Source organism: Oryza glaberrima, chromosome 8, assembly GCF_000147395.1.
Source record: "Oryza glaberrima chromosome 8, OglaRS2, whole genome shotgun sequence".
In the NCBI taxonomy this organism is placed as follows: Eukaryota; Viridiplantae; Streptophyta; class Magnoliopsida; order Poales; family Poaceae; genus Oryza; species Oryza glaberrima.
This window is the reverse complement of record NC_068333.1, coordinates 20,914,609-20,932,854: the sequence shown is the minus strand read 5'-3', so window position 1 is coordinate 20,932,854 and position 18,246 is coordinate 20,914,609. Positions and strand designations below refer to the sequence as shown.

The 18,246-nt window shown below is 43.7% G+C and overlaps 2 protein-coding genes across 3 annotated transcripts; both read left to right on the top strand.

Moving 5' to 3' along the window:
• Positions 1-8,179: 8,179 nt before the first annotated feature.
• LOC127781740 (plant cysteine oxidase 1-like) lies at positions 8,180-9,731 on the top strand. The gene is made up of 5 exons (XM_052308751.1): positions 8,180-8,490; positions 8,588-8,763; positions 8,876-9,020; positions 9,162-9,368; positions 9,508-9,731. Exons 1-5 carry the CDS (start codon positions 8,352-8,354, stop codon positions 9,639-9,641), a joined length of 801 nt encoding a protein of 266 aa, XP_052164711.1. The 5' UTR covers positions 8,180-8,351; the 3' UTR covers positions 9,642-9,731.
• Positions 9,732-13,107: 3,376 nt separating this feature from the next.
• LOC127781738 (2-oxoglutarate-dependent dioxygenase 19) lies at positions 13,108-17,055 on the top strand. Of its 2 annotated transcripts, XM_052308749.1 has the most exons (5): positions 13,108-13,284; positions 14,608-14,805; positions 15,069-15,304; positions 15,435-15,765; positions 16,623-17,055. In XM_052308749.1, the coding sequence occupies exons 2-5, from the start codon at positions 14,617-14,619 to the stop codon at positions 16,878-16,880; spliced, it is 1,014 nt and encodes a 337-aa protein (XP_052164709.1). In that variant the 5' UTR covers positions 13,108-13,284; positions 14,608-14,616; the 3' UTR covers positions 16,881-17,055. The 2 variants fall into 2 exon arrangements, with proteins under 2 accessions (XP_052164709.1, XP_052164708.1); XM_052308748.1 differs by lacking the exon at positions 13,108-13,284 and having other exon boundaries at positions 14,438-14,805.
• Positions 17,056-18,246: the final 1,191 nt, after the last annotated feature.

Sequence of the window (18,246 nt, the reverse complement as noted above, 5' to 3'; positions counted from 1 at the left end):
CCTATTTGCGAATCGAAGAACACAAACAAGAACAAGGAAGAATACAACCAAAATTGCATATAAATGATTAAGCTCACAAATTGGGGTCTTACAAACAGATCTGGCGGCGAAACTGTTCTTGACAGAATAATCTAAGCAAAACCCCAAAGGTGACGGCGTGTACTGATATATAGAGTTTAAGTTCGTGCAAACAACCCTTGATGCAACTCTAATGGGTTCCAACACGATACACGGCACAAAAGCCTAAATACGGTGACGCAACACCGGGACAGATTCTGGATGTTAACTTATTCGGTCGATTCCCGTTGACTCGGAAAGAATTTGAATGTGGGACCAGAACAATTGGAAATGTTATCTTCTTAGCTTTCCATCCATATAAAGAACGCCCCAATCCGAGTACGTATGCGACCTGGACGCTCGTTTAAGTGCAGACTGGTCCAGGACTCTAAAACATACTCGAAATCAACTTGGTTTGGGTCTCCATCTTAACTTGGACGCCCTCATTGATCCTCCATGTCCTAGATTTCAGGTTGGATACCTTCTATACCCCTTGCGTTAGTTGACCGCTAATTGAACGTTAAATTCCTATCATAAAGTTCATCTTGCCCTTTAGAACCAAGAAAATATTAATTTATGAAATATATTGATGAAGTATATAAATTTATTGTATGCGACTATTATATTTATATGAGTTTATTTTGAGAGATATAATCTAATAAAAAATAATATTTTTGTTTCGCCTCCGCAAAGGCAAATCAAAAAATATTTTTTATCTATAGCAAAATTTATTGTTATATATATCAAAAAATAATATTTTTCACGATTAAAAACTGTATATACATATATAGCATATTTTTTATAGTAGTACAACGTTTTCTATAAGATAAATTTATTTATGTGCTAAATAAATATTTTTTTAATAACTAAAATAAATTTTAGTTTTATGTCATATCTAAAAATAAATTTTTATCATAGATAAAAAATTTTTTTGCCGTGGAGGCAAAACTAAAATATTATTTTTTATTAAATTATATATCACAAAATAAACTCATAAATATAATAGTCGCGTACATTACACTCCATCAATATATTTTTCATAAATTTATATATTTTTATTTTAAAAGGCAAAATAGACTTTATGATAGGAATTTAATGATCAACTAGTGGTTAACTAACGAAAGAGGCCTAGAAGGAAACCAAAATGAAATTTAGGGGTATAGAAGAAAATGAGTAAATCTCAGCCCTCAGGGGTATGGAATGGATTGTGCGAACTTTTAAGGGAACCAGGGAATTTTCTCTTTTTATAACTAGAGATCGCGACAAGCGTTGGCTGCCTACGCCTCCTGGCGCCGGTTTCGAGCGGATGCAGCATTCGGACCGGACGAGCTGCATGCGTGTGAGCGAGCTTGGAGAACCGCGCGCACATGGAGGGGCCCGTGCGGAGGGCGGGCAAGCGGGCGCACGGCTTCCACGCCCAGGCGGCCAGGCGGCCAGGCCACACAGGGGAATGGGAGTGGCCGAGCCGGACCCGGTCGCGGCGCACTTTGTCCTACCGCTGCTGCTGTTTTTCGGGAGAGTTTTTTTTTTTTGAGTTAATTTTAGTTTGAGCTACCTTTTAGAACGATATTTTGCTTTAGACCATATTAGGACTAATATTTTCACTTTGGACCGGGTATTTTTACCTTTGTTTCACATTGGACCACTCTCACTCTTTTATCCATCTACATCCAACTTGTAATATGTCGAAGAAATAGTCTTACATATAGCTGTGGTAGTTCATTAACGAGTAGGAGACAGAGAAATCGAGATCGTTCATATGCTTGAGAAGAGAGTTGGGTGTCCAAAGTAAAACAAAGGTAAGTTTAGCCAGTCCAAAGTGAAAATATTACTTAAAGGGTGGTCCAAAGTGAAACATAGGTAACTAAAGGTGGCCCGAAGTAAAATTTATTTATTTATTTTTTTTGGCTGGGGCCACGGTTTCTTTTGTGAACAACGCATGTGGTATCTGGTCGAAGAGATTCTTCGCTTTCTCTCTTTCGTGTTTTTTTTTTTAAAAAAAATTGTGTCAGGTCAAGGAGATTGGGAGTTTGAGATGCTGCAAGCCCTGCAACTGCAAGCTGCCCGCATGAAGCAGGGTGAAACGGACTGTGGCATGTTCCTCTGCTTGATTCACTCGATGCAAACTACTACTATCTCGGTTTTCCTTAAAGCCAACGTAGTTTCGCTGTTTCTTCAGCGATAAGTTGCTAATTGTGGGCTTATCGCCATCTCTCTCATTTATACCACAAGTAGCAAGCCCGTGGATATCTCTTTCCCTTGCAGGAAGAGGAAAACGCAAGCAAGGCCGTTTGGCTGGCTGGCTACCTCGTCGCTCGCTCTCTTTCCACACATTTACGATGGGCAACTAGAAGCCATGTCGTTTGGCCTAAACAGCCGAAGAATAAGCCAAAATTTAAAGTTTTGAACTTGATTTTGAAGTTAATTTTGAGATGCTTTTAACGTAATTTTTGTTAATGTTGGCTTTTAAGTCGCTACGAACAAATCTATAAAAGTTTTACTTATAAATTAGTTTTTATTTTCTAATAAGCCAGGCAAAATGGGTAACCGATGGGAGCCTAGAACATGCATGAAGTGTGATTTCAGTGTAATATTATCATTTCCTTGTTTTTACTATCTAATTCTCTTTTATACGGAAAAGGCTAATGGGCGGGTGATCGCTCCCCCACCCGCCCAGCGATCACCCGCCCACCCTCTCCCCTATACTACTAGATGTACTCCTCCCTCTTCTCCCCCTTCCTCCTCTCCTTCTCCTCTTTCTACTGCAGTAGACCACACAAAATTTTTTGAAAAACAAAAGTTAGAAAAACTTATGTATAAAAATACTATATATAAAAAATTTGAATTCAAATTCAAATTTGAATCGGGTATGTAAACTTTTGACTTATAAACTTTGGGTCTATAAACTTTAGGTGTATAAACTTTGGGTCTATAAACTTTAGGTGTATAAACTTTGGGTCTATAGAAATACTATATATAGAAAATATTTGAATTAAAATTCAAATTTGAATCAGATATAATTCAAATTCAAATTTGAATTGGGTATATAAACTTTAGGTGTATAAACTTTAGATGTATAGAAATACTATATATGAAAAATATTTTAATTCAAATTCAAATTTGAATCGGATATTTGAATTCAAATTCAAATTTGAAACGGGTATATAAACTTTTGACTTATAAACTTTAGGTCTATAAACTTTAGGTGTATAAACTTTAGATGTACAGAAATACTATATATAAAAAAAATATTTGAATTCAAATTCAAATTTGAATCAGATATATAAACTTTTGACTTATAAACTTTTGATCTCTAAATTTTATATGTGTAAACTTTAGGTGTATAAACTTTAGATGTATAAATTTACTAAAATAGGAAAGTAATGCGGTGCCAAAAAAGGAAACCAGGTGGAGGGAGGGAGGGGGGAGGTGGGGAGCGAATCTGATCGCTACCCCATCCCCACAGCGATCGATCGCCCATTAGGGGTACCCCATATCATATGCGCTCAAGGACATGTACAAAGGCATTTGAAAGCTTAAAACCTAACACATAATAATTCCTCTATAGAGCTCTCTAATAGTAGTATTCTACTAACATAAAATGATATAACCATTGATTTGTTATGGTGTATTAGTAACTACTAAATCTATGGTTGGGAGTAATATTGGTGTTTGTGTGTTTTTTTTTCATTCATTACTCATATCTTATGATATACGGAAAGGATACATGTAAAATAAGGGAATCGGCGAATTCCTATGGGAAATATCCTTCACTAGTAGGACCGTGTCAATATCCTACTCGGAGAAGGGAAGGATTGTATTGTATCGTGTGGGATCCGATATCTCCGAGTTCTACTTGCAGACCAAGATGATCCTCGGTATAAATACATACCCCCTGAGGGGTATAGGACACCCGGCACCACAGAAGCAATTTGGAGGACTTGAAGCCTATTTGCCGATAGATATCGTCGAGACCCTCTCGACAAGGATCTCGTCGCTAAATCTTGGAGTTCAATTGTTCTCTTTTGTATTCTATGGTTTTCTTCATAATCCCATATAAACTGGATTAAGGCTATTACCTTACGAGGGGCCTGAACCAGTATAATCCTTATCTTTTGTGTGCTTAATGTCGTATCGTGTAGATCCTCGTACCAATGTATCTCAATACCCTCAGAATACAGTCTACGGGTACCCCCCATCAATTGTGATTATGGACAAACATATTTTGTTTGTCGAAACAACTAAGCTATTTAGAATAAAGCGGGCAATTGACCATCTTGTTTCCCAACCAAAACAATCCTTAAGGGCATCCTAAATGTATATACAACAATGAACAATAACGGTGAGGTCCAATGCAGGAAGCACTAGCTATAGCAAGATGGCACAACTTCAGTGATGGCACCGTTGGTGGTCGTGGATGTAATGGCAGCACGGACTAGCAGATGTGGTGAGAGGCGGCGACATTGGCTGAAGATGAGGGGCTAGTCTTCCGTCCCTTTCTATGTCACCAATGAACTTGGTGGGCGGCGGCGACGTTAGGCAGAGACTAGGTTAGTCCCCTGTCCCTTCCTCTGTCACTAGGGGGTGGGCAGAAAAAGAGTGAACCGAAAAGAGCGAGACCGAGAAATTCGATCACTAGTTCGACCTTAGGTGTTGAAAGATCGAATTTTGTTCGATCAATTCGGTTAGTACATTCAGTTAACTAAATAGACCGAACAAATCGATTGTTGGTCCATTAGGTACATTAAGGTCCAACAACCCAATTAAACCAAAATTTTCCCAATTTTAGGCTCCAACATGCTTTGATATCTGACCCATGATAGTGAAGTGAGTTGATTTGTGATATTTTTTATGTGTATAATTTTTTTTATCTAGAACTTATTAGAGACTTGGCTTGATTATCTTGGACCTTTTGAAATTTCGATCATGAACGAGACCAATACTGAATTACCTGAGACCAAATTTCTTGGTCTTCATTATTTTTTAAGACCGATCGGTCTCCAGTTTTAGATGACCGAAATTTCTAAAAGAACGAAGATTGAGACCAGATTTTTCGATCTGACCGAGCATCCACCCGCATCTGTCACCGGCAGAGAGGACTGGCAGTGTCGGTGGACATGGTGGATAGTGGTATTGGTGGCTCTCGGTGGCAGTGTCCTAGGGGCGGTGGCGGCTAGGTGAGCTTCAGCGCCTAGATCTGACCACGGCCAGGCGAGGACGGGGGGTCAGTGGTTGTCAATGATTGGGCTAGCTGATGATGCAATTGTCGTTGGCTTCCCTGACGCATATGAGGACCGTGCCAGTAGAGGCTCTCGGTGGTGGCGTCCTAGAGGCGGCAACTACCAAGCAAGTGTCGACGCCAAGGTCTAGCTGCGGATTGGTGTGAACGACAGTGGAGTACCTCTGGCGAGCTCATGGCAGTAAAGACAGGTGCATGTCATGCTTGACGGCTTCACGACACTCTAGGAGTGATGGCGAGTTCGACAGTCTGTGAAAGACGGCGGTGGCATGGTAGAGCAGCTTCGGGTGCACTAGGGGCGTTCGGAATTAATGCGGTGGCGTAAGGGGATTTGGATGATGACGTAGGACAGTAGACACATTAGTTAGTAGCAGATGGCATTGTGATTCGAGACAGAGATGGTGTGGCGACAGGTAGCACAAACTGTTTCGATTCTCCACTTCCGCCCTCTCGTGTTGCAATAGAAATAATAAGTCGTCAATGAGGGTTATAGCTAGTTTTTCTTTTGTGTGTGTGTTCCTGTGTATTTCTCCTAGTGAGGGTTGGAATCTAATTACTTATATATGTTTTGCCCGTGTATATCTTTTATAGATATAGAGTCTTATTATCTAATAATGAAAAATCCATTATTAAAAAAAAGCTATAGCAAACTCCATAATAATGGTTAAAACCTGTGAGAGAAATTAAGGTGGGTCCTGTTAGGTCCCACTTAGTTTAGAAAATATTGCTTCTTGGGAGTTTTTTATTCAAGGGATCGATGAACTAACTCCCTCCTGTGGGCAGCAATATTATTTTATTTTATTTTCTGTTGTGACCAAACCACGAGCTTATAGTGAACATTAGCATTTAATGTTTTATTGTCAGGTTTATAAGGATAGTCACAAGCTCGATCACAACTCATTCTTACAACCCTTGCTATGTCCGCCTTAAGTGTCTAGGCCTAACTATGGCATTAGAGATTGGGGCTATTTGGAAATTGTCTCGTTAAGTATTTTATTATTAATGATTGTAATGCTCTATGTGAGGGCATCACCAATGTATATATTAAAGTGATCCATATAGATATGGCTCGTATAAATAGATTTTTCCTATACTCCCTCCGGATTGATAATACTTATTATTTTGGACAAGGGCACAGTCTCCAAAAAACAACTTTGACCATTATTTTCTATTATAATATGTATAAAAATGTTAACAAATATATGATCTTAATAAAGTACTTTTTAAGACTAATCTATACATGTAGTCACCAAATTTGAAAGACAATTATTTTAAAAATGGTTCATAATCAAATATTCTAAAGTTTGACCTCACCCTTATCCAAAACGACAAGTATTATCAGCCCAGAGGGAGTAACAATCTGTGCAATGTATAAGAGAGAGGAGTAGAGACTTCCTCCATCCCAAAATAAGCGCAACTATGAGTTTCCGTGTCCAACTTTAATCGTATGTTTTATTTGAAAAAAATTATGATTAGTATTTTTATAGTTATTAGATTATAATACATGAATAGTACTTTATGTGTGACTTATGTTTTTTATTTTTTTCAAAAAAATTAAATAAAACGAACGATTAAAGTTGGTCACGGAAACTCATAGCTGCGCTTATTTTGGGATGGAGAGAATAGATAATATTATTTATCCCATATAGTCGTCCATATACATATGAGTAACTTTTGTTTTTTTTCATGTGGACTAGTTTACACAATGATAATAGATGATTGAATGAAATATTATATTGTTTATGGATTACTTTTACACGCCTCACAAACGTTGCAGAAAAAAAAAAGCAACAAAACACCGGTAATGAAACTAGGGAGAGACGTGATCCTAGAACGACCCCTGAACCGGACAGTCAAGACAGTGTGAACGTCTCTCGAATCCAAGCAAGATGACAAAGCTAGAAACACAAAGGGCTTGTGCTTTTGCACCGGGCTAAATTTATTTTAGTCGGGCACCGTCCCAAGTTTCCAAGAAAAGGATTGAACGGCCGAAGGTCCTTTTCCGTTCGTGAGTGCCGTCATCCATCCACATCGCTTTTGTTCCTTCCCTATCCATGCGGCTATCCCATCGTCGTTTGCTTTGATTTGATGCTTGTTTCGTGGCAGCTTACCACTGGAACGGAAAAAAACCCGCAAAGTTTAGGGGGCGTGCCAATGGTGCGGGGACTAACAGAAGAAATTAATCAATGTATAGTTGATTTTTTAGAACAAATCAATGTATAGTTGTGTACTAGTGTCACTCACGCCACCCGTTTCATATCCATTCGCATGGTTGAACTTTTAGGGCGTCACGGCGTGGAACAAGCAAAAGCACAGCACTGTATCTTGGATAGTACCAAGAGCTAGATGGATCGATCGATCAGTGAGCTTAAACTGTGGTCAACTCTGCAGTGGATTGGAGTATTCTATTAACCGGTAAGAGACGGCAAGCCATGCCCATTCCCAAATTAGACTCTGTCTGAGATTCCTGCGACCGAACAACCCACACACCACCACACAGATCACAACAGCAAGTTGTTTTGTTTTTTTTTCGTCAGAAACAGTAGACCGAATTAAGCAACGTGAACGAGACGAGAGCGAGACGGCGTCACCGCCACACATGTAGCGTGCTGCGTGCGCGCCGCATCAACACCACCGGAAAACAGCAGGCTCCCCCCCGGCCAGTGGATCGGAGTAGGAGTAGTAGTACGCGACCACGCGCGCACCTGGGTGATCGCCTGGCTAAGCCCACGGTTTCCCCGCCTCCGCCCGCGGCACGGTGAATAATCTCCAGCCTCCGGGCGCGCCGCACCACGCAAAAACGCAACGCAACGCGCGATTTGTTATATATATCCACCCGCGAAGTCCAACGCCTCGATCGATCGGTTGATAAGGGAAGGAGAAAAAATACAGTAGTGGAGCGAGCTAGCTAGCGCGCACGGGGTTTCACCCTCTTCTCTGTACTGCACGACGACTGGATCGTGGTGGTGGTGGTGGTGCAGCTTTTGCTTGCGTGCGAGGGGGCGTGTCGCGTGCTGGCCCAGCTTATATAGAGTTGAGAACTTGAGATAGATAGATGGCCGTGGCGTTCCCGCCTCACATCATGGTGCTGAGCAAGATGCAGCGGCTGTACGACGCGTGCGACATGATCTTCTCTTCGCCGGCGTCCGCGGCGCCGACCATCGGGGAGATCAGGTGGCTTCAACACCTCCTTGGTACGTACGTTCGTGAGTTCTTCCCGGCGCATGGAGTGAAGAGCGAATCCATAATATGTGATGGCTTATGTGGTGTGATGGTGGATCTCTTGTGTAGATGGCATGGAGACGGCGGACGTCGGGATCGATGACGGCGAGTCACCGCCGTCGTCGTCGTCGTCTTCGTGTTCGTCGTCGGACGACGAGGTGAGCTCGAAGGACGGCCGGCTCCTGCCGGCGCGGGCGTTCACGCGGATCACCTACGTGCACATACACCAGTGCGCCGATTTCTCGGTACGTACGTACGCATCGATCAACTAATGCAAAGAGCAGTAGCACAATAGCAGTCTTGTGCTGTGTACGCGTACGCGACGAGGTTAATTGGTCAATGGTTTGGCTTTGGCAGATGGGCGTGTTCTGTTTTCCGGCGGGCGCCACGCTGCCGCTGCACGACCACCCGGAGATGGTGGTTTTGAGCAAGCTCCTGTACGGCTCGGTTCGAGTCAAGTCGTACGACTGGGTCACCCCGCCGCCGCCGTGCTCCAGAAAGAGTAAGCGTGCGTTCAGTGCCCGAATCTGATTCGTTGGTAGCACCCGTGTTACGCATTAGCCTCAGAAGCAAATCGATTGGTTCGTGCCGACCTGACCACCAAGAGCTAACAGTGGGAGTAACTTGTTGCGCGCGGGCGCAGGTGGTTTGGCGAGGGTGGTGGCAGCCGACGAGGTCCGGCACGCGCCGTGCAAGACGTCGGTGCTGTTCCCGCGGAGCGGCGGCAACATGCACGCGTTCACCGCCGTCACGCCGTGCGCCATCCTCGACGTGCTCACGCCGCCGTACTCGGAGGAGCTCGGCCGGCCGTCCACCTACTTCAACGACATCCCCATCCCATCTCTGCCAGGTACACGTCTCGTCACCCCCACAAACACGCGAAGAATGCTTGATTCGATCTATTATGTGAGAATTTATTTTCTCGTTCACAACTTTAGTACTATCTGATGATTAATCTGGTAGTGTACGTGTCATTTTGCTTGATTCAGGTTTTGCTTTTCTGGAAGAGACGGACTTGCCGGAGGATTTCAGCGTTGCAGGGGCACCGTACGTCGGCCCAGAGCTTGAGCTTGTGGTCGATATGGATGATGATGACGAAGATTACGATGATTACGACGAGTAGCTAGCTAGGCTAGCTAGCTCACTGCTTTTTCAGAAGAGAGCTAGATGTGCTAGATAGAAATTGTTGCGTACGTGCAACGTTGATGTACATGGAGCGGTTTCTCTTTGTGGATATATATATATATATGCTCTTACAATATGGGCACCCTATGAGTAAATTGCACCTGCTGTGCATTGATCTGTACAGAATCTACTCGAACATCCTTTTAACTTCCAAATTGGCTAGTGGCTACTGTAAAAAATTGTAAAGAATAACTTTTATAATTGCGTGGCACCAACAAACTTTGTAATTTTGTTTTAGGCATTGGTCAGAGCAGATTGCTTAAAAACGAATACAAAAGGACAGGAAAAAGGGAAGACTTTGTATACCTGAATTCTCAAAGTATAACAAACACAAACAGACGGCCACAGCCAACAAGTAGTTTTCGGAGTACTACAAGGAAATCCATGGTTTCGGCATGTCATTGTTTGCAGTTGCACATGGTCTGGCTAGTAGCAGGCTGCGAAGTGCCGCTTTCTGACCATGGGCGCCGGGGCTCGTAAGATGTAATGATCACAGCTGCATTGGAGTCACCTTAGTGGGAGAATATGGCTGTGTTTAGTTTCATGTTAAAATTGAGAGTTTAAAAAAATTAAAATGATGTGACGTAAAAGTTAAAAGGTTGTGTGTGTAGAAAAATTTAATGTGATGGAAAAATTAGAAGTTCTAAGAAAAAAAAGTTAGAAACTAACAAGGCCATGTGTGATCGATGAGTCGTGAAGCTGTGGGAGAGGGAAAAAAAAGGGTTATGTGTGATTGTGCAAGGCCGCAGTGGGAAATGGGAATCAGTGCGGTAAAAGTCAGGTCTAAGTTAGCCGCTTAATCGGACGTTTATTTGTACGTCAATGCCACGAACTAAAGAATCGGGACGTGTTTTCTCCACGGTTTTAAATCTCCGGCTACAGCGGTTCGAGAAGAATTATAGCTATTTGTTCTCAGGTACAGTTTAGTCACTATAGCTCTATTTAGCCCGCTATAACTACCGTTATAGTTATTTAAGAAGCTAACCGCAAAATATTTTAACCCGCTATTTAAAACAATGGATTTCTCACCGCCAACGCCTGATTGGCCGATCCTGCTTAATCAGCCGAAAAACTGAGGATTACTCACCACTGCTTCCTTCTCGCGAGTCCGCGCCTCCGTTCGCTCCACGCTGCACGCCCGCACCCTGCACCTTGAGCAGAGCTATTAGTAGAAGAGGTCGACGAGACGTTAACAGGAGGCGGCGGCAGCTAGGACGTCAGGAGGTGACGGTACATGTCGGAACGGTGGTCGCAGCAGCAGAAGGACAAACACTCGTAGCAACGATAGGGAATAAAATTAGCTTGCAGTCAAGGAGAGGAATGAAAGGGAGAAGAGGAGAGGAGGTGCTACTTAACTAGTGACAGACGCCTCATCAGCTAGCCAAGTAGCTACGACTCGTATTATCTGCTCGTGCCTTCATACAGTATCAGTGGATATCAGTTGGTATCCGAGATGTCAAATCTGATACCCTCAGGTACCATTCTTATAGGTTTATACCCATGGGTATCAGGATGACGCGTCACACGACGTACCTGTGCACAACACCTCCGAGCAGCACGATGGGTTGGTGAGCAACATGACCATTGCACCACCACATCGACGGTCAATCGTGGCTCCATATCTAGCACATTCGTTGGCATCCCCCTCTATCATCACCAACAATAGGGAGGAGGAGCTCGCTCTGGTGGGAGTCTTCCCCGACATCCTTCGTGTGAGTAAGATTTAGCGATTGTTGCCACGCCACGAGTACAAAAAGGAGGAGGCCACGGAAAAGACACAGTCCATCACCCTCGTCATCAGCATGCGCTCGGGGCCAATCCAACAATAAAGTGGGCCTAGGCCTGTCGATCTGGTGTTGGTGGCCTGCTTCTCGACTCGACGGGAGGCATGAAGCAGCAGAGGGAGCAGAGAGTAGGTGGATGAGTAGGAGCCAGTGAGGAGGAGAATGAGGAGTGATGAACCAATTTCCGGTTTGTGCGGTCTAAAGGAGAGGGAGGAGAAGAACAGTAGGGGAGGGGGGAGGAGGAGGAGGGAGGGCCACAATGGGTAAATCACTTGGGAATTCATGAACCAAATACATGAACTTTTAGAAATAAGAACAACCTTACTCAGTTAATGAGTTGCTTGGTTGGCCTACTCAATGAAAACATTATTAAAACCACTCCATAAGATATATTGTCACCAACTTCTTATTGATAGCAATCAAAGAAATTGATGAATAGCTTCTATTCCGATAATATCAACGACATGTATATAAAATAAAGTTGTTACTCCCAGTATATTGCCAGCAACCATCTTTCTCTAAGCGCACACACACCTTTTCTGTGCCTATAGGATTCAAAAGACCAAAACGTTGGGGTTGCTATTTGGTGCTCACGTGCCAACACTAGAGCTGGTGTGCGCGCCATCTGGCGCCCCCCACGCACACATTTTTATTTCTTTTTTTTTGCAATCTTTTTCCCTATTTTGGCGCCCCTCCCCTCGCGCGTATTTTCCTTTTTTCTTGCGTTTTTTCCCGATTAAAAAATCGTTAGCACACGTGTTTTCGAATCTCGATATGAAAGTTTTCCAATCGGAAGAAAGTTTCAAATCTAGGGTTGAAAGTTTTCAAATTTTAACTTGAAAGTTTTCAAACCTGAGTTGAAAGTTTCAAATTTGAGTTAAAAGTTTTTCAAATTTGAGATAAAAAGTTGAAAGTTTTCAAACTTTAACTTAAAAGAATTCAAATTTCGAGTGAGAGTTTTCAAAGTTAGAGTTGAAAGTTTTTAAAATTTAATTTCAAAGTTTAAATTTTGAGTTGAAATTTTCAAAATTTCAGTTTAGAGTTTCAAGTTGTAAGTTGATATTCTTAAAATTTAGGTATGGCTTTTTTAAGAAAAAAAATAGAAAGTTTTTTTCACGTATAGATTTCTTCTAAGTTTCAACCTTTAGGGAAAAAAAAAAGAGGAAAATCTTACCTTAACTTCTGTTATTATGTAAAACATCATCAGCCCTTTAGTACAGATTAAAGGCCCATTCCTGTTTGTGGGCCATGAAATAGTACATAATCCCCATCCGGAATAAGTTCACTTTGAATCCCTTAAAAGTGACCAGAATCTAATCCGTGACCCTAAACCGTAATACCGGATATCTCGACCCCTCAATTTTTAAAACCGGTATAATTTGACTCCCTCGGCAGTTTTGGATGGTGGTTTCGCTAACATGGCGTCTATGTGGCAGTATTGACTAGGTCTTCGTCCTAGGTGGCGTTGACGTAGCGCTTAAGTGGCATTAGAATTAAAAATATATATGCGGGGCCCATTTATCATTCACAAAAAGAAATTGTGGGCCCACTGACATGTGGGGCCCACATAAATCCCTTATTCCTCCTCCCTCTCTTCCTTCTTTCTCTTTCTCTCCCTTTCTCATCGGTTCTTCCCCTTTGGCCGGCGGCGGGCGGTGAGGGCCGAAGCTGCGCTGGGTGACGAGAGCGAGCAGCTGGCGGGCGGCGACGAATGGCTCGACTGCGCTGGCGTGCACGGGAGGCGGCAGAGAGCAGCGGGCCAGCTGCAAGCCGACAGTGACGCCGGCAAGCAAGCAGGCAAGTCTGCAATTTCATTATCACCAGCAGATAGATGCTACTGTAGCTTTGATGGGGTTACTAGCTCAGCTCGGGTTCGAGCTCGTAGAATGAATTGACGAGCACGTCGTCGGCGAGCTCCAGCCTGTCGAACTGCTTCATCACCAAGTCGAAGTACGCCGGGTACGGGCCGGGGCCGACCTTAATGAACCACGGCAAGCCCTCCAGCTCCAGCGCCGGCAAGCCGATTAGCGCGATGGCGCCGGCCTCCACGGGGATGTGTACACGGCCGCACCACGCGTGGCCGTACACCACGTTGACGGCGCACGACTGCGTGAAGAACGTGAACGCCACCGCCGCTGCGGCGCGCCACGGCGCGCGCCCAGAGGAGGAACGCGTCGTAGACGAGGACGCACACGGGGCGTCCACCTCCACCCCCCGGCGGCGGCAGCGGCCTCGTCCCGGAGGAGCTCGTCCAACGTCACCGCCCACGCTGACTCGAGGCGATGGATGCGGAGCCGGCGAGGAGATGAACCCCGATGGAGAGGTCGGGGAGGACGACGCCAGCAGTGGCGAGGTGGAGGTGCCGGCAGTGGCGAGGTGGAGGCGCCGGCGACAGGGACTCATGACGCCGGCGTGGCCGCATGGGGGAGAGAAAGAGAGAGAAGGAAGAGAGAGAGGGAGGATGAAGAAGGGATGACGTGCGGGTCCCAGATATCAGTGGGTCCCGTATGTCAGTGGACCCACAAAATTTTCTTCTGAATAACGAATGGGTCCCATATGTATGTTTTTAATTTTTAATGCCACCCAAACACCACGTCAACGGCAGACAAGGTCAACATTGCCACATGGATGCCACGTCAGCAAAACCACTCTTCAAAACTGCCGAGGGAGTCAAGTTGCACTGGTTTTAACAGTTTAGGGGTCAAGATATCTGGTTTCATAGTTCAGTGGTATGGATTAGATTCGGATCACTTTTAAGGGAGTCAAAGTGAACTTATTCCTCCCCATCCACAGATGTGGTCAGGCATGTATTCCGGCCCATCCAAGTATCCACAACGAAATCGCGGAAGGAAAACCGACCGATCTCGATATCACGCGCCCCACCCCCACGCCGCCAAAAATATCTCAGGAAAACAACTGCAAATCACACCACCTGTACGCTGTAGTCCTGTACCATGTGGTCATGTCTTTGTCGTGCACGGAGGAAACTTTCTCATTTGCCAGTTTTTCTCACCAGCAACAGCAAACGACGGCAGCTTCCTGCACCGAACGTTCCGGCTTACATATCTCCCTCCGAAAGCTCACTTTCTCATTTGCCAGTTTGTTTTTCTCCCTCCACAGTGCACAGCCATGGTTGCGCCGTCTCGGCTCCCATCCCATGAGGAGCAATCCGCCGCCGCCGCAGCCGACGGCTCGGCCACACCGTCCCAAGGAATCCCCGTCGTCGATCTCGGCGTCCTCATCAACGGCGCGGCCGACGAGCGGTCGCGGGCGATCCGCGACCTAGGCAGGGCATGCGAGGATTGGGGCTTCTTCATGGTAAGTTGGGGTATCTCTCAAAACGAACATATCCTTAATTTTGTTATGTCTCGTCTAGAATGTGAAAGAAAAAAGAAAGTTTTCTCCGTTTACTTCGGAAACGAACTATTTCAAATACGAAAATTTCTACGAGCTGTTTGATTGTTTGTTAATTAAAGTATATTGTGTGATAATGATCGCATTTATCAGTAGCAACTCCAATTCGTCAGTGACATGATTGATTGCTAGATCGTCTCATCTGAATCTTTCATGAATGAATTAAGGTGACTAACCATGGGGTGCCCGAGGCTCTCCGAGAAGCAATCATGGACGCCTGCAAGGAGCTGTTCAGATTACCTTTGGAGGAGAAGAAAGAGTACATGCGTGCCAAGCCGATGGATCCTATACGGATCGGTACAGGTTTCTACTCTGTCGTCGACGCCGTACCATGCAGGAGGGACTACCTGAAGATGTTCTCTCATCCTGAATTCCACTGCCCCGAAAAGCCCGCAAAGCTGAGGTACATCCATGATCATTACTACCAATCGTAAAAATTCTTCGCCATTGACATCATCGACCGGTGTAATGTGAAGATTTTCTTGTGGTTTCCTTCCTCTAAAGAAAGATTTGTGATGTGTCAACAATGTCAGGGAGATTGCAACGGAGTACGCGACCTGCACGAGAGCCCTGTTGCTGGAGCTCACCAAGGCGATCTCCGAGAGCCTGGGCCTCGCCGGCGGCCGCCTCTCTGAAGCGCTCAACCTCGAGTCCTGCTTCCAGATCTTGGTGGGGAACCATTACCCTGCGTGCTCTAGACCGGACGAGCAGGCGATGGGATTATCGGCTCACTCCGACCATGGCCTCCTCACCCTGCTCTTCCAGAACGGCGTCGATGGCCTCCAGGTCAAGCACGATGGCGAATGGCTCCTCGCGAAGCCCCTCCCGGGCTCCTTCTTCGTCATCGCCGGCGATCAGTTGGAGGTATTGGATCAACAATCACTATGCGTGTTCTTGAGAAGTTTATGAAACTGTGAAATGGATTTTAAACTCTTGAAGGGATATCTTTATGTTATTTTTTTAGATAATGATCTTTATGTTATTTACATGTCATCTAAATAGTTATAAAAAGTAGGCAACATATCCTATGCACACAGGCCCTCACGTGTACACACGTGCACACCAACTAAAAAATGTCACCAAAAAATCTAGAAAAAATCATACACATACTTTCAATTGTATTACACCTAGGGTTAAAATCTTAACGTCAAATTCATTATATTTTAGCCGTAACAAAAAAAACAAAAAATCTGACAGTTTTAATGTTGCAATTTTGTCAGAATTTTATCTTTTTTGTTATTCTCTATGTAGAATGAATTTGAAGATGCGACTTTGCACGTAGATGTAATACTATTGAAAGTATATGTATGAATTTTCCTAGAATTTTTTGTGATAATTTTTAGTTGGTGTACACGGTGTGTACATGTGAGGGCCTGTGTGCATAGGATACGCTCCCATAAAAAGTATATATAAAAAGATGAATTAATATATGATATGATATATCACTCCACAAACATACAAACTAAAATTCAACTTCTACAAGTCAAAAAAATTAAACTTATATTCGCTTTCAAATTTGTTTGTTCATTATAACATGTTAAATTTAACCTTGTATGTTTACGGAGTGGTGTATTGATATTAATCTATGTTATTAATTTTTTTAAAAAAAATTATAACCATTTGGATAGCATGTAAACAGAGGGGATATCTTATCGAGAATTTAGAATAGTGTGCGAGATTCAGCTCAGTATGCACTTGTGTTGGTGTGAACATGCGTGCAGATTGTGACCAACGGAAGGTACAAGGGCGTGCTCCACCGCGCGGTGGTCGGCGGCGAGCAGTCGAGGATGTCGTTCGTGAGCCTGATCGGGCCGTGCATGGACACCGTCGTCGAGCCGCTGCCGGAGATGGCGGCGGACGGCCGGGGCCTGGAGTTCCGGGGGATCAGGTACAGGGACTACATGGAGATGCAGCAGAGCAACAGCATCAACGAGAAGACGGCGCTCGACATCGTTCGCGTGATGCATCAGGCCGGGTGACATGTTGACATGCCAAGGAGGCAGTGCCAGTACGTGAACAGTTCAGCAGAAGCTGATCCTGCAGGGCCTGTGTAGTTTGCAGGCGCTGATTCGTTGTAAAGCTCGAACTGTGATATGTGGAATGTTCATCATCATCATATGGAAAATAAATGCCAAGGCCGAGTTTAATTCCAAACTTTTTCTTTAAACTTCCCACTTTTCTATTACATCAAAACTTTCCTACACACACAAACTTCCAACTTTTCTAATTTAACCAAACTTTCAATTTTGGCGTGAACTAAACACACCCCACGTATGGTTCAACCTATCTTATGCATCTTGAATAACCCATGAAGCAAATTGCCCCCAAAGGCGTGGTTTGCTTGCAATGCCCTCCTCTCTTTGGCCAATTCTTTGGCTGTCAGCATCAACACTGGTTACATTTTGACAAAATCTACAGTTAGCCAGTCAACTCTTTGGCCATCAGTATATTTATCTAACTATCATCAACAACTGATTGTACTTTAGAAAACACGTGTGATCATCATCATCATCAAATATATGGTTAGCCAACAAATTATCATCAATTGATCGTTATCAGTGTAACGAGGTCAGCGGTGCTTCATTCACCTCCTACTCCATCCGGAGTGGGCCAGGTGTCAGCATGTACGAGCAGTGCGTGGGCAATGGCCCATTCAGTAGCACGCGGCATGCCCGGCTGGCACGGAGCTGGGCCGCTCACTTCGGACGTTGGGGGGTGGTGGGCATGTGGGCCGGGCTCCGACGCGGACGTGGCGTTTGTTTGGGCCTCCAACTTGTTGTGGTGGTGGGAATTTTTTTTATTTATACATTTTTTTATTAAAATATTTAAAAAATAATTTTTTGTTTCGAAAATTTATAAATCTAATCGCCTGCCGTCTGCCCTTCCAGAGGGCGGCAAGGGATAAATGCAAAATTTTTATTTGTGTTCAAACCTTTTCCACCGGTTTTAATTGCTTAAAAACTAATAATGCTTATTTGATACACTAAATGATTTTAAATGAAAAAGTGATAAACTATAAAGTTATAGATCTCATCAAGATCTATAACTTTTATGAGATTTTTTTAAATGTGTTTTATATTTTGTAACGAATATTTGGATATCTAAAACATCTTAAATGAAAAAGTTGTTAAATACAAAGTTGTAGATCTCTTTTAGATCTTAAATGAAAAAGTTGTTAAATACAAAGTTGTAGATCTCCTTGAGATCTACAATTTCGATATAAAGTTTTATTTCATCTGACTTTATATAATATAATTTTAAATTGTAAAATCATAGAGCTAACAAGTTGTGCTGGAAAATTGTATTTAGATCCCTTGCCGCCCTTTAGAAGGACGATTTTTAAAA